Below are 16,903 nucleotides of genomic sequence, written 5' to 3'. Positions count from 1 at the left end.
ATGTTGCCTCAGAGCTACCAGGACATTGTGTCCTTGGTGTTTGCCATAAAGGAGATTAATGAAAACACACAGCTCTTACCCAATATAACCCTGGGATTCCACATCTATAACAGCTATTTTAGTGCAAGCTGGACATATCGTGCTTCAATGCAACTTCTTTCCACACGGCGAAAATGCATCCCTAACTACAAGTGTGACATGCAATACAAACCAGTGGCAGTCATTGGGGGACCTAATTCTGATGTTGGTGTTCACATGGCAACTAACCTGTGCATTTACAAGATTCCCCAGGTGAGATGTGCACACGGAGTGTGGGAGTTCATTAAGACTTCTCCTTCTTTTGTGGTTTGTGGATATAAAACTGCATGATTAAAACAGAAAGGCATATCTTGCATGATGGTTAAAGCCGGAACTAAGGAAAAGTCTTACTGGTTCATATGAAGTTTTCTAACAAAGAATTCCTTTATATGTGTGCTACTTTTGCAACAATGGTGGAGTGTTTCTATCTATTCTCCTGGGTCACTTTACTCCCATATGGACTTTCTCATTCTCTAAGATATTTGGATCAATCAATTTACAATTCAATAAAATAAATTTCATGCAAAATATATTTATGCACATTTTCTGGGGTGGGGGCCCAAAGCTTTCATCAAATTCCCAAAGGGGTCCATGACCCCCCAAGAGTTAAGATTGGATGGATGGAGGGTGCCAACAGATTAGATTAAAGTAGGATCCTTGGGCAAGTCTTTATGCTCTGTGTGTAAGCCAGTATCATTGTAATGATCAATATGGCACATATACAGACAATCATTACCTTTGTCTGGTTTTGCCTGTTGCTTTCATGCCCTTGGGAAGCAGGAAGAAGACAATATCTAGGTTGAGTAGTCTGCCAGCTCATGCTTAGGTGTGGGTCAAATTCCTCCTGCCTTTGTCAGCTGTGACAGCTCAGCTGGAGATTGGACATCCACAAAGCCTACTGTACTCATATTTTGAATCCATTTGTTCATAAATTATCACTGAAATCTGAATTGTAACTATGTTTTTATGTTTGGGGAAATCTCTGTGTTTGGAGACAAGGATTGCAGTCCAGAGGTGTTATCAAGCAAACATATCCATTTGTGTTATTATGGAAATAAATGTACCTACTCTTTCTTTCTTTCTTTCTTTCTTTCTTTCTTTCTTTCTTTCTTTCTTTCTTTCTTTCTTTCTTTCTTTCTTTCTTTCTTTTTTAGGTTATGTATGGTTCTGCTCCAGAGATAAATAACAAAACCGAAGCTGTTTTCTTCCACCAGATGTTCCCAAATGGGGTCCATCAGCATATGGGTATTCTCCAATTGCTGATTTTTTTTAAGTGGACTTGGATTGGAGTGATTTGCTCTCAGGATGATGAGACTGGAGACAGATTTGTACACAATATACTCCCCTTGTTTACCCAGAAGGGGATCTGCTTTGACTTCATAGTAAGGTTCCCCAAACTATCTTTTTCCAGTGGCATTCCTAAAATGGTGGCAGAGGTGAATAAGGCAAATAAGGTTATCATAAGAAGTACTGCCAATATATTTATCTTGCATGGTGACATTAAAGACATAATCATGTTGACAACCCTACTTCACATTTTTGAACTGAATATACCAGTGAAGTCAAGTGGTCAAGTCTGGATTATGATGGCTCAGATGGACTTCTCATCAGCTGGTCATCAAAATAGTTGGAATTTAAACTTCATTGATGGCTCTTTATCCTTTGCAATTCATTCTAGAGAGTTGTTTGGATTCCAGAAATTTCTTCAGATGAGAAATCCAGCCTCAGATCAAGAAGATGGCTTCATCAAGGACATCTGGGAATATGCATTTAAATGTTTTTTCCCCAAACCTGAAATAGAGGACCAGAATGTGGAAATCTGCACTGGAGAGGAGAAGCAGGAGACTCTTCCAGAGCCTCTTTTTGATCTGAGCATGAGTGGCAACAGCTATACCGTTTATAATGCCATATATGCTTTGGCACATTCTTTACATGCCATGTATTTGCCCCAAGTTAAACACAGACAAATGGTGGATGGAGGGAAATGGAAACTTCTGAATCACCATCCATGGCAGGTAGTATCCTGAGCAGGTTAAAGCAAGAATAATCACCACATCACCATATCAATTGGTAAAACTCTGTCCATCTACCTATATCTTCCAGAGCTTGGAAAAGTTACTTTTTTGAACTACAACTCCCATCAGCCCAATCCAGTGGCCATGCTGGCTGGGGCTGATGGGATTTGTAGTTTTAAAAAAGTAACTTTTCCAAGCTCTGCATCTATCATTTTTCATCTGTCTCTCTCTGTGCCAATCCAGGCTGTTTATTCTGGCATACTTCTGACATATCACTCATTCTACAGTCAGTTTACGTATCCCCCAGATAATATAATTCTGGTTTGTTTATTTGGTCATTCTAATGGCTATCCCTTATGACCACCTTGTATGTTACTTTAAATGCCTAACAGCATTTAGAATGACTTATTTTGCAGCAAGTATTGCCACCGCAATGAGCCCCATACCTGATCTGGATTGTAGCATGTGAAGTGGAGAATTTAATCTTAAATTTACTTTTAACCAGAGCTTTTTTATGTGTTGGTACTCACCTGTATGGAGTACCGGCACTCCTTTTTTGGCAACCAGATATGAGTACTGGCATCTAATATTTTTTTAAACAAAAAAACCCACTTCTCCTAAGTATCCCCAGCCTTCTAAGAACATTAGAGCAGAGCTTGGAAAAGTTACTTTTTTGAACTATAACTCCCATCAGCCCCAGCCAGCATGGCCACTAGATTGGGCTGATCGGAGTTGTAGCTCCAAAAAGTAACTTTTCCAAGCTCTGCATTAGAGCCCTGCTGGATCAGACCAAAGACCTACAATATGAAGGTCAGAATCTGATTCCCACAGTGGCTAACCAGATACCTATGGGAAGCCCACAAGCAGGACATGAGGGCAATAACCCTCTCCCCTGTTACACTCCAGCATTGTATTTCTGATCCTCAAGGTGACCATATAGCCATTATGAAGAATTGATTTTTATAGCCTTAGAATCCATTCGTCTAAGTTCCTTTTAAAGCTATCTAAGTGGCAGAGCTTGGAAAAGTTACTTTATGGAACTACAACTCCCATCAGCCCGATCCAGTGGCCATGCTGGCTGGGGCTGATGGGAGTTGTAGTTCAAAAAAGTAACTTTTCCAAGCTCTGCTACGTGGTGTCTATGATTTCAGCTTGTGGCTTGAATTCCTTTATTTATTTATTTGTTTGTTGCTTGTTACCCAAAGGTCTTCAAGGGTTTTAGAATACATTAAAAATATAATTATATAATACCATAAAAGCAAACCAACAATTCCCATAATAGACATTGCTCTGTGTGAGGAAATATTTCCACTTGTCTGACCTCAATCTCCTACCATTCAGCTTCATTAGTTGACTCAGACTTCTATTAATATTAGAGGAGGGGAAAAAGTCTATCTACTTTCACCCCACCAATTTGTAATGTTAATACATTTCCATCATGCCCACTTCTTACTTGCTTTTCAGTTGGTCAAGATTCCCAGCAAGGTTAATTACAAATTTTGACACCACTGCTAATATTTACAGTATACTCACTCTTATGATTTTTAAAAATTATTTATTTAGCTCCACCACTATCTGAGAAGAGTCTCATTTAACAACAGTGTTGGCGAAGAAGTTTATTTTGACCAAAATGGGGAAATAGTAGCTGGATTTGATATCATTAATTGGGTTGTATTCCCCAACCAGTCCTTTCTTAAAGTCAGAGTTGGAAGGATAGACCTGCAGGCTTCTTCTAAAAACGTGTTCACAATTCAGGAGGATGCTATCATGTGGCCTAAGAGTTTCAACCAGGTAGGGTCTGTGCATGTTTTTGAATTATTTCTCTAACGTTCCAAATACAGTTCTCTGCCACCAATGTATCACTCATCGAAACAGTTGTTGCAAAATTGGGGTGAGTGCATTTTGGGATGCAAAATCCTATTTCTCTGTAAAAGAGAGAGAGAGAGAGAGAAGAGACAGAGCAACACAGTACGTAACCATGGTTTGTAGTTATGAAGGTCAATCTTGCTTTCAGTCTTGGTACACTTGCTAGCTTCTAGCTACGCAACAGACTTCTATAAGCTAAACAAGAACTCTGAATTGTTTGGGCAACTTAGTAATGCCTGCTTTTGCTTGAAAAGGGTGTGTGCTGCCAAAATTGTGTCAGCAAAGTGAGGGTGCATCTCTCTCTTCCCATGGTGTGTTGTGAGACTGAAGTCCAGCATGGAAAGAGATGAAATGTCCTGGTACTGGCCCACATTTCCTTCCACTTAATGATACAACAGGAGACATGTTCTTCAACTCTTGGAGCATCAGTGGAAGTTGAAGTTGGAAGTAACAAATGAGACTTCAAACTTACTGTGATTGTTTTAACTCAGCTTTATCAAGATGTTGTTCACTCTCCAGACTTTGAAGTAGTTCTTTGTCAATTCTTATTTAGGCATTCAGTCTGCTCTTTATGCATAGAGCAAACATATGGATGGTAGGCAATAGAAGGCAGGCTCTAAACTGCCATCACCCTCCACCATTCCCTTGTTGCAGTTGTGTATTTCACTTCACAGACAATAGGAGGCAGAGTCTACCATGAGTCAATGTCTCTTTATTCATTCTCAGTGGGAAGAGGTGTCTTTATACCTCAATAGGGTTTTTGTATTCTGTCATCTAGGTGCAGCCCATTCAAGACAATGTTTTCAACTTGAATCTTGATCTTACAAAATGTTGCATAAGCATTATTTGGCATAAGGCTGTAATTCTATGCAGGCACATCTAGAAGTAAATCATATAGATAGCAGGAGAACATATTTTATAGGGCACATGTATAGGAATTGCAAGACATCACTCCATGGCAAAAAAGAGAGCAAATTATAGCCAAGCAACAGCCATAAATCAAGATATTGTGGCAAATTGGATTTTGATGTGATCCAAAAAATAATGCGCTAGACTCTTCAGAGAGTAGGCATAGTTGCCTAAGACCTTTATCATATTCTCAACAGAGTTCACCGATTGTAGAGACCCAGCTACCCTTTGCATGCCTACTAGTGCCCTCTATAGGAAACACCTTTAGTACATACCAGCATGCAACCATCTTTAACTGTTCCGTTTGTCATACATTCCTTATACATATTTTCTGAATCCTAAAAAAGTTTCTCTTATTTACAGACAGGCAGTACCCATTTCTGTGTGCAATGATAATTGCCCTTGGGGTTATTATAAGGCCAAGAAGGAAGGGGAGCCATTTTGCTGCTATGATTGCCACCCTTGTCCAGAAGGAAAGATCTCAAATCAAAAGGGTAAGAGTTCATTGTCAAGTATAGAGTTCATTGGGAAAATTGGCATCATCATGCACCAATATTTAATTTAATTCCATTGTGTCAAAAATATTGTTCATAGTTTTATAGGCGTGGTGATTGCTGATATGAGGAAGCTGAATCCTGCAAAGACAGAAGTGTTCCATGTCCCAAGTTCTCATATCTGAGAGGTGGAGAAGCGGCCTCTCCTGTGTGGGGTTGTATTACCCTGGAAGGATCAGGTCTGTATTGAGGGAGGTGCCCCTGTATTCAACGCCGCTGGAAGATCAGGTGGCCTCTGTAGCTAGGACTGCATTTTCCAGCTCTGGCTGGTTCTCCAGCTCCAACCCCTTTTGATTGCCAGTAGGCATTTCCAGGCCTACTTTAAGGTGCTCATGCTAGTGTTTAAATGCCTAAATGACTTAGGCCCCAAATATGTTAAACACCTCCTCCTTCCCTACAGACTGTCTCAGAGATTGAGATTGTCAGAAGGAACCCTCTTGGTAGTACCACCACCCACAGATATTCAGGGTGGTGGTGGTCTTGGAGAGGGCATCTTCTGTTGAAGCCCATAACTTGTGTAACTTGCTTGCCACAGAGATGCATCTGGCACTTGGATTATGCAGCTGTTATTGTATGCTGAACATGCTGAAAAGGCCCCTTTCTAGCTGTGAATATACTTTGTTTAAAACTGTTCTTTAATAATTGTGTTTTGTATTGCTGTAACTCACCCTGGGACCTTTTGGTGAGGGGTGGAAACTTAACAACAACAATGATAACAGCAATGTAGTCTGTTACAGCTATTGATATGTCAATACTCAATGATTAGTGCTCACTTCAATAGCTGGATAGAAGCAAAGAGTATTATACTCTAACCAAACTCAGGGAAAAGTAATGACAATGTTGGAATTTTATCTCTGCAAATTCCTATATAAAATGACCTGATTATATTGGGGGTATATTCTTTTAGGTTGATATTTAAAAACTGCAGTTTCATGGAAAATGTAACAAGGCAGGATGCAACATAACACAATACTGCATCAATAACAGTAAAGACATAAATAACATATAAATAACATAAATAACATTAGGGATAATTAGGAAAGGTATTGAAAATAAAACAGGCAATATCATAATGCCGTTGTATAAATCTATGGTGCGGCCGCATTTGGAATACTGTGTACAGTTCTGGTCACCTCATCTCAAAAAGGATATTATAGAGTTGGAAAAGGTTCAGAAGAGGGCAACCAGAATGATCAAGCGGATGGAGCGACTCCCTTATGAGGAAAGGTTGCAGCATTTGGGGCTTTTTAGTTTAGAGAAAAGGCGGGTCAGAGGAGACATGATAGAAGTGTATAAAATTATGCATGGCATTGAGAAAGTGGATAGAGAAAAGTTCTTCTCCCTCTCTCATAATATTAGAACTCGTGGACATTCAAAGAAGCTGAATGTTGGAAGATTCAGGACAGACAAAAGGAAGTACTTCTTTACTCAGCGCATAGTCAAACTATGGAATTTGCTCCCACAAGATGCAGTAATGGCCACCAGCTTGGATGGTTTTAAAAGAAGATTAGACAAATTCATGGAGGACAGGGCTATCAATGGCTACTAGCCATGATGGCTGTGCTCTGCCACCCTAGTCAGAGGCAGCATGCTTCTGAAAACCAGTTGCCGGAAGCCTCAGGAGGGGAGAGTGTTCTTGCACTCGGGTCCTGCTTGCGGGCTTCCCCCAGGCACCTGGTTGGCCACTGTGAGAACAGGATGCTGGACTAGATGGGCCACTGGCCTGATCCAGCAGGCTCTTCTTATGTTCTTATGTTATCCATGAAAACTAGTTGATAAAAGAGCACATTCCCAAGGCCTGTCTGAACTCCTGGCAGGGAATTCTACAGGGCAGGTTCTGCCACACTAAAGGTTAAGTGTCTGGTAAAGGCCAATCAAACCTCATGGACATGAGAGACCATCAAAAGTGCCCCATCAGAAATTCTCAGAGATCGAGATGGGGCATAAGGAATCAGGCAATCCTGAAAGTGCTTTGGGCTCAAATGGTTTAGGACTTTGTGATTTAACAGAAGAACCTTGAGCCTGATTTACACATACCAGCTAATTTGTTGTTGTTATGTGCCTTCAAGTCGAGTATGACTTATAGCGACCCTCTGAATCTGTGACCTCTAATAGCATCAGTTGTGAACCACCCTGTTCAGATCTTGTAAGTTCAGGTCTGTAGCTTCCTTTATGGAATCAATCCATCTCTTGTTTGGTCTTCCTCTTTTTCTGCTCCCTTCTGTTTTTCCCAGCATTATTGTCTTTTCTAGTGAATGCTGTCTTCTCATTATGTATCCAAAGTATAATAACCTCAGTTTCATCATCTTAACTTCTAGTGATAGTTCTGGTTTAATTTCTTCCAACACTCAAATATTTGGCCTTTTCGCGGTCCATGGTATGTGCAAAGATCTCCTCCAACACCACATTTCAAATGAGTTGATCTTTCTCTTATCTGCTTTTTAACTGTCCAACTTTCACATCCATACATAGAGATTGGGAATACAATGGTCTGAATGATCCTGACTTTAGTGTTCAGTGATACATCTTTGCATTTGAGGGCCATTTCCTAGTTCTTTTATAGCTGCCCTCCCCAGTCCTAGCCTTCTTCTGATTTTTTGACTATTGTCTCCATTTTAGTTAATGACTGCACCAAGGTATTGATAATCCTTGACAAGTTCAATGCCCTAATTGTCAACATTAAAGTTATATAAATCTTCTGTTGTCATTACTTTGATCTTTTTGATGTTCAGCTTCAGTCCTGCTTTTGTGCTTTCCTCTTTAACTTTCTTCAGCATTCTTTTCAAATCGTTACTGGTTTCTGCTAATAGTATAGCATTGTCTGCATATCTTAAATTATTGATATTTCTCGCTCCAATTTTCATACCTCCTTTATCTTGGTCCTATCCCTCTTTCCATATGATATATTCTGCATATAGATTAAACAAATAGGGTGATAAAATACACCCCTGTCTCACACCCTTTCTGATAAGGAACCAATTGGTTTCTCCATATCCTGTCCTTACAGTAGCCTCTTGCCCAGTGTATAGGTTGCACATCAGGACAATCAGATACTGTGGCACCCCCATTTCTTTTAAAGCATTCCATAGTTTTTCATGATCTACACAGTTAAAGGCTTTGTTGTAATCTATAAAGCACAGGGTGATTTCCTTCTGAAATTCCTTGGTCCATTCCATTATCCAACATATGTTTGCGATACGATCTCTGGTGCCTCTTCCCTTTCTAAATCCAGCTTGGACATCTGGCATTTCTCGTTCCAAATATAGAAAGAGCCTTTGTTGTAGAATCTTGAGCATTACTTTACTTGCATGGGATATTAAGGCAATAGTTCGATAATTACTGCATTCCCTGGGATCCCCTTTCTTTGGAATTGGGATGTATATGGAACGCTTCCAGTCTGTGGGCCATAGTTTAGTTTTCCATATTTGTTGACAAATTTTTGTCCGAATTTGGACATTCAGTCTCAGTAGCTTGTAGTAATTCTATTGGTATGCCATCTGCTCCTGGTGATTTGTTTCTTCCAAGTATTTAAAGAGCAGCTTTCACTTCACATTCTGAGATTTCTGGTTCTTCATCATATGGTTCCTCCATGAATGAATCTGTCATCCTTGCATCTCTTTTCTAGAGTTCTTCAGTGTATTGCTTCCATCTTCCTTTTATTTCTTCTCGGTCAGTCAGTGTGTTTCCCTGTTGATTATTTAATATCCCTACTCTTGGTTTAAATTTCCCTTTCATTTCTCTAATCTTTTGGAATAGGACTCTTGTTCTACCCTTTTTGTTGTCCTCTTCTATTTCTATACAATAACTATTGTAATAGTTCTCTTTGTCCCTATGTACTAGTCATTGTATAGTTGCATTTAGGGTTCTGACCATGTTTCTATCACGTTTTGCTTTCTTTCTCTCTTTTTAACTAGAGGTTTGTCTTTTTGCATTTTCCCTTGATAAGTCTCTGACTTCATTCCATAGTTCTTCTGGTTCTCTGTCAACTAAGTTTATAGCCTCAAACCTGTTCCTTATTTGATCTTTATATTCTTCTGGTATGTTATTTAAACTGTATTTTGGAATCATGATTGCTTTGTTGGTCTTCTTTAGCTTTACTCTGATTTTCAATATGACTACTTCATGATCTGTACCACAGTCTGCTCCTGCTCTTGTTTTCACAGAAAATATGGAACTTCTCCATCTTCTGTTACCAATTATATAATCAATTTGATTCCTATATTGACCATTTGGTGATGTCCACGTGTACAGTTGTCTTTTTGGTTGCTCAAAAAATGTGTTTTCAAGAAAGAAATCATTGGCTTCACAGAATTCAATGAGTCTATCTCCTGCTTCATTTCTGTCTCCTAAGCCCCATTTCCCCACAATTCCTAGTTCTTCTCTGTTCCCTGCTTTTACATTCCAATCCCCCATGATTATTAGCACATCTTGTTTTGGTGTGTGATCAATTTCTTTCTGCACTTCTGCATACTTTCCAATTCCTCTTCTTCTGCGTTTGCCATTGGAGCATAGACTTGGATGATGGTTTTGTTAATAGGTTTCCCGTTTAATCTCATTGATGTAACTAGCTCAGACCTTGCGTTGTAGCTCCTAATTACTTTTGCTACATCACTTCTCAGTATTAAAGCAACCCCATTTCTTCTTAATTTCTCATTTCCTGCATAAAATATTTTGTAGTTGTCTGATTGAAAATGTCCCATTCCTGTCCATTTTAATTCACTCACGCCAAGTATTGTAATGTTGATACATTCCATTTGTTGCTTGACAATTTCTAACTTTCCCTGGTTCATGCTTCTCACATTCCATGTTCCTATTGTGTGTGTTGTACAACTCCGGACTTTCATCTGTGTGCATCAGCCTCTGCACTTCCTTTCGGCTTTTACCCAGCTGCATCATTAGTCACAGTGCTACTCAGACTTGTCAGTTGTTCTTCCCCAGTAGCTCGGTGAGTGCCTTCTGACCTGGGGATCTCATCTTCCAGCACTATCTCATATTGGATTTTGGATACTCTGTTCATAGGGTTTTCATGGTAAGAGGTATTCAGAGGTGGTTTACCATTGCCTCTGAGTTTGGATGCATCTTAGTCTGGTGTTTCACCTTTGACCATTCCGCCTTGGGTGCCCCTGCTAGGAGTCTAGCCTCTTGGTCTAGACTCATGATGGCATTGCTCTCTGCTTCTTCAGCACTCTCAAACCCCCTCACCACGTTAAGGTGTGCATCCTAGAGGGGGTTACCAGTTAATAAGCCATTCATTGCCCTTCCCTAACAGGTTTTTCATAGTCCAGTGGTGATTGCTGACAAAATAACACAGTTTAATCAAACTACTTTCATGTACATGCTCTTGTGTATAGCACATCACTTAACTGAAACTAAGCAAGTGTTACAATAAATGCAAATAAAGTGGAAATCATATTTAAAGTAAGATAAGTGCAACAACAAAGCACATGCACAATATCTGAAGATTTCATTGATTTTTTCTCTTGATATTTTTCAAAATCAAAATTATTTTCTCATTAACTGAAGGAGAACACTGGAAAAAATAAGTGGAAGAATTATTTTTTTTGGCACAGGACAATAGCTAAGCCAGTATTTCAAGATAAAGACACTTGTTTGTGATATTTATTACATGTACAACCAAGGTTTCACAGCTCCTCCACCCCAGTACAGGTGTAACCTCATATAAACTGTTTGTGATGGGTTAACCTGAGAGGTAGTGACTGGTTCAAGATCACACAGAGCACTTCAAGGCTAATAGACTTCTTTTTGGATCTCAACCGATCTAGTCTTACACTCTGACCTCTCTGCTACAATGGTTCTCCAATGAGAGAAGTAACTTCAGTGATGGGTTTTCTAGGAGGCCAACAACCTTGGTTGCCCTTGGAACATGAATGCATGCTTATAGGGTCTTGTGGGGATGGCACCCTTCTCCTTCATATTTTGACCAAGCAGATTATCTACTGTAATAAACTATACTTTGGGCTTCTATATATAGAAAAATGTGTTTTGTTTTCAGACATGGACGACTGCTTTCGATGTCCAGAAGGACAATATCCGAACAATGAGAAGGTTTTTTGCATTCCCAAACGAATACACTTCTTATCTTATGAAGAACCTATGGGGATCGGTTTGGCCATTGTTGCCCTTTCCTTTTCTTCTGTCACAGCTTTGGTGTTTTGGATCTTCATTAAGCGCAAGGACACCCCCATAGTCAAAGCCAACAACAGGGACCTCACCTACACTCTCCTCATCTCCCTCCTGCTCTCTTTCTTTTCTTCTTTGTTATTCATTGGAAAGCCTCAGAAGGTGATGTGTCTACTTCGACAAACAATGTTTGGTGTCATCTTCTCAGTTGCTGTATCTTCTGTGTTGGCCAAAACCATTGTTGTAGTTCTGGCTTTCATGGCTACCAAGCCTGGCTCTAGCATGAGGAAATGGGTGGGGAAACAAGTATCTAACACAATCATTATTTTCTGTTTCCTTGTTCAAACTACTATTTGTACTGCATGGCTAGCAACCTCTCCCCCATTTCCAGAATTTGACATGAACTCAATGCCTGAAGAAATTGTATTAGAATGTAATGAAGGGTCTGTTACCATGTTTTGTTCTGTTCTGGGTTTTATGGGTGTACTTGCTTTTGTCAGCTTCACTGTGGCTTTCCTAGCCAGGAAGTTACCAGATGGTTTCAATGAAGCCAAGTTTATCACCTTCAGCATGTTGGTCTTCTGCAGTGTTTGGCTGTCCTTCATCCCAACGTACCTGAGCACAAAGGGGAAATATACAGTGGCTGTGGAGATCTTCTCCATCTTGGCCTCCAGTGCTGGGTTACTGGGCTACATCTTTTTCCCCAAATGCTATATCATTATCCTGAGACCTGAGCTGAACAACAAAGATATGTTAATAAGGAGAAATGAGAATGCACTAAACCAATTCTAATAAGTTCTTATAAATAACCTGGCCTATGATATGAAATTGCATATTATTTCAAAGCACTGGTGAAGGACCAGTATATAAGTACTTGAAATAAATAATTTTGCTGTTCTTGAAATAGCACTGCCATCTGGTGTGAGCTTTGTATCAAAACTGAGATGCCTTTTTCTGTAGTGAGACCCCCGGTGTGGAACTACTCATAACAAATTTATTGTCTTTAGGCACCAGGTGATCTATCAATCCTGTCAAATAAAATAAAACAAATAAGTTTTAATGTCTCAATTTCATGCCATTATTTATTGTTCTTTGTTACAGGTTTATCTTCTTAAGGTGCCTTTCTCAATAGGATAGCACATTAGCTACATCATTCATTCTCTTAAAAACCTTACTTTTTAAACCTCCAGCATTTTTGTATCTAAGTGGTACAAATGGAGAATAACTGAGCAGATTTTGTTTAAATTTAAGGTCCAGTTAAAATAGTTTTAATTGCTACAAGAAAAATACAACCAAAGATGCTTGTCAGATCTCCGGGAGGAGACTTCCCCCCCCATTTAAATTATTCCCAGTGTCAAAATTGCTTAAGTATATACAGTGCTTTTTGTGACAGTATTCACTGGTATGGAGTACCATCACCTCCCTTTTTTTGTTGCCAAGGCAACTGTTTTGTGCTGTCACCCACAGCATGGTTTTCAAGATATGAATAATGGCACCTGCATTTTTTTACCAAAGAAGAAGAAGAAGATGAAGGGGGGAATCATGGGTTATATGCTATGCAGGGGATGGGGGGCATGCTTGTTAAACATAAGTTCAACATTGGTATAGACAAATGGAAGTAGACAGCGTCTATGCTGAAATCTGTTCTTTTGCCAATTGATGAGATCTGATTATCACTGTCTGGAGTAGTGATGGACAACTTTCCTCTTCCTTTGTATTTGTGCTGGGAAATGACCAGCTTACATTCTGGTCCCACCTCACTCCAGAGGTCTCCCACCCAAGAGAGATTTCTAAAAAGCTATAGCATCTACATCCCCATAGACTACTAGGGACTTCCTTCCTTGTATGCTTTCAGCATACCAGAGAGGAAGAGGAAGGAGAAAACTCCCTCCTTCCCTCTTCCTGTGTGTCCTGAGCACCACCATTGCCACCTGTAAGTGTTGCTTAAAGGGAAGAGAGAGGGGGTTTGCAGATTGGGAAGACTGGGGAGTTGGGAAGTGAGTTAGTGGATGGAGAGAAAATTTAGCATGTGATGATGGTCAAAGCTCCTCCAAAGTTATCACAAGATATCTTCATCATTAGAACTTAGTCAATCCTGCTTTATTGAAGCTAGTCAGATTGGGGTGGCAGGATAGGTCCAGGGTGTGGTAAATGAATTATCGCATGATGGAGTGGTGCCTGCTGCACTTGTGCTATGGGGTTTCTGCTTCCAGTGCATCTTTATGAAACTGTTAGGAGTGGTCATTAGGAGTTTTGGATTAAGATGTCATCAGTATGCTGATAATATACAGCTCTATTTCTCCATAATATCTGCAACAGGAGTGGCTGTGCAAGATCTGGACTGGTCTCTGGATGCAGCAGTGATTTGGATGAGAGCAAGTAAATCATGTTTGAATCCTGGGAAGATGAAGGATCTTTAGTTAGGATGTTCCCATGTCCAAACGTTAGTCACATCACCTGTACTGGATGTGGTTGCTCTCTCTCTCTGAAGAAGCAGGTACATAATTTGAGGCTACTCCTGGACACATCTCTGTCGCTAGAGGCTCAAGTGCCTTCTGTGGCTAGGAGTGCCTTCTACCAACTCTGTCTGATTCAGCTATGGCCATTCATGGACAGGGACAGCCTGACCACTGTAGTTCATGCATTGGTAAGCTTTGTCATGAACCTGTTATTTACCTGACCCAGTTCAGTCCCAGAACTCAATTCCCAAACCCAGGGCAATTGATCCTGGCAAGGCACAACTCGTACCTCCCTTACCAGGGCTGAGTAATTCAACAACAACCCTGCAAGACTGCCACCACCCCTTAAACTGGTCAACATCTTTGGGCTAAGGGGAAACCCAACATGCCAGAAATAGACCTGCCAAAGATTCCAATAGACAAGAGCCAAAAATGCACTCCTTGTCTTGGAGCCTTAGACAAACAACCAAATACATGGTAGTCCATGGTCAGTAGCCAAGGTAACATATTCAGAGCCACACTCCTCCCGAAATAAACATACACTGGTAAATAAGAAGTAGCTTTATTAAATATAATATAACTGCACAAAAATAGCAGCAAAATGGTTCCTTAAAACCCACACCCAGAGGGCAAGGTGAAATACAGAGAGTTCAGGCACAAAACAAAACAACAAAGCATCTAATCTATTCTGTACGTACAAAAGAGGTAACAGTTGCATACCTTCATGTTTCCACATCTCCCCAGAGATGCATAGCCTGGATAGCAGATGGAAAACGAAACCTCACACAGGTAACATCATTAGGCATGATGGAACCCAGAGGAACAAAGGCTAAAGTTTCAATCCTATACATATGGGAAAGGTCCTAGCAACAGGCAAAAATTAATTAGCCAATCAGAAGGCTTTCTCATGATGCAATGCTACTTGAAGTTTTTGTGCCTAACTGCCACGTACTCCCCAAAGCTTCCCAGGCCTTGTGACCTTGATGGTACCAGTCTCTACTGATAAGCAGGTGTTCATGCTTTGGCTTAATTAACTAGCTTCAGCTGTGAAACAAAACTGCAAAGTCATTGCTGTCACAAAGGCCCCATTATAGACAAGATGAAATCCCACAGTCCTTTAAAATCAGGCGTTCTTGACAAGCTTGAGGATGGATTATCATAACACAGTCTATGGGGGAGCTGTCATTTGATCTGGTCTGGATGTTCTGGTGTACAAATCATTGGCTAAGTTACTGATGGGGGCAGTTAGCCAACAATATGTGACACCATTTTAAAAAACATATTAAAATATCTTCATTGTCTACCCACATGCTACTGAGCCAGGTTCAAGGTTCTTGTACTAATTTACATTATTGTTGTTGCTGTTGCTGTTGTTGTTGTTGTAGTTGCTGCTTGTTGTTATATAACAACAACAACAATAATAACTTTTTATGACAAAAGTTTTTTTAAAAAATTGCTTGTAGTCCTATTGGCACTCATGAGTTTTAATATTAGAGGGAACTGCAGTATCTCAGGGTGCAATCCAACTCATATTTCTGCCAGACTAGGGGGAGTTGCATCCAGCAGACTTCTGGCTGAGTCAGCAGGCTCCCAGCCTCACTGGGCTCTGCAGGGCTCTGTCAACAGAAGCCTCTTGTGGCAGCGGAGCTGCAGCGCCACCCCTGCTGGCTCAGCCAGGGATCCACCAGGAACAGCAAGCCTGTTGGATGGAGGCAAAGTGGTGCATTCTGGGGTTATGGTGGAGGAAGGGCTGAGGTGAGGTGGCATGCGCCATAGCCAACTCCTGTTCAGAGGAGCCTTCAAGGTCTCAAGTCAGGGAAAAGACCAGTCTAAGGAAATAGTTACAACAGGGCATGCAGACGGGGGGGAGCCACTGTGCCCTGCTGTTAGGGTGGCTTCTGCTCTGCCTGCCACACCATCTGCCCGACACTCATGTCACTGCTCCCAATCCTGGGGTACTTCCCAGGGGCTGCAGATGGGGTTTCTGACTGTATCTGGCAGGCTTCAGCAGGATGCCTGGGGTCTGTCCCCTGTGTTTCTCAGGGCTGGCTGCTACTGCTGTCATAGCAATGGGTGCTCTGCTGGCAGCCTGAGTTTCCCTTGCTAATCTGGCTGTATGCTCCCTTGTCTGTGTCCTGCAGATGTATGGGCTTTCATTTTCTGGTTCTTACTCCTCAGAAGTAGTATTGGTGAGCACTAGCTCATGATTTCTGGCCCCTGCGCACAGCTCTGCTGGCTGAGCTGGCATGCAACTGGGCTGGCGGTTCCCCAGTGGGAAGTGGGTGCTGTGGAACTTTTCACCAGCTCCTCCTCAGCCAGCGTCCCCTCTGCCAGCTTCTCACCATTTGGATTGCTCTGCCCGTCAGCTCTCAGTCACTTAGGCTGCAATCCTCTGCACACTTACCTGGGCAAAATCTTATTTAACTCAATGGAACTTACTTGTGACCACTGGCAATGTGTTATTATTAAGCTGGTAAAGAGGAGGGGGAATGAGTGGTTAGTAAATTCCCTACATCATCACTATGTCATAGACTGCTCTAGAGTATATGTAATAATACTATAAAATCTCTGTGACCAAATATTCATTGGGATTTGTTTTTAATACATTTGTCCCTTCCACTTTCCACCACCACCAAATGTTCTTATTTTTCAAAGCTTCCCTTTGTTTTGGACCACCAATATAGTAAATATAAACTAACTGCTTTATATTAGTGGAGCTGAAGAAAATACATGCCCTCCTTATATTAGCAATTCAACTGAAATTTTAAAACCCACACAGAGTAGTGTATGAGAACTGAAATTTTCATTTAGATTTTCTGGCCCAGTTTAGAATTTGTTCATGAGCACAAGCCTTAAAAGGTGTTTCCTCTTTTCTGGCAGT

At 40.8% G+C, this 16,903-nt stretch overlaps 1 protein-coding gene across 1 annotated transcript; it reads left to right on the top strand.

The window, feature by feature from the left end:
• LOC133367333 (vomeronasal type-2 receptor 26-like) lies at positions 1-12,355 on the top strand. Its single transcript, XM_061591435.1, has 5 exons — positions 1-291; positions 1,233-1,237; positions 1,757-2,017; positions 5,232-5,362; positions 11,436-12,355. The coding sequence occupies exons 1-5, from the start codon at positions 1-3 to the stop codon at positions 12,353-12,355; spliced, it is 1,608 nt and encodes a 535-aa protein (XP_061447419.1).
• The last annotated feature ends 4,548 nt before the right edge of the window (positions 12,356-16,903 follow it).

This window comes from Rhineura floridana, chromosome 11, assembly GCF_030035675.1.
Source record: "Rhineura floridana isolate rRhiFlo1 chromosome 11, rRhiFlo1.hap2, whole genome shotgun sequence".
Lineage (NCBI taxonomy): Eukaryota > Metazoa > Chordata > Lepidosauria > Squamata > Rhineuridae > Rhineura > Rhineura floridana.
The sequence above is the reverse complement of the archived record's forward strand: the minus strand, read 5'-3'. Positions and strand labels throughout refer to the sequence as shown.

Coding starts and splice junctions, on each gene's coding strand:
- LOC133367333 (XM_061591435.1), top strand. CDS start 1: ATGTTGCCTCAGAGCTACCAGGACATTGTGTCCTTGGTGTTTGCCATA. Junction 2,018..5,231: donor GCACATTCTTTACATGCCAT/GTATTTGCCCCA, acceptor TCTTATTTACAG/ACAGGCAGTACCCATTTCTG. Junction 5,363..11,435: donor AAAGATCTCAAATCAAAAGG/GTAAGAGTTCAT, acceptor TTTTGTTTTCAG/ACATGGACGACTGCTTTCGA.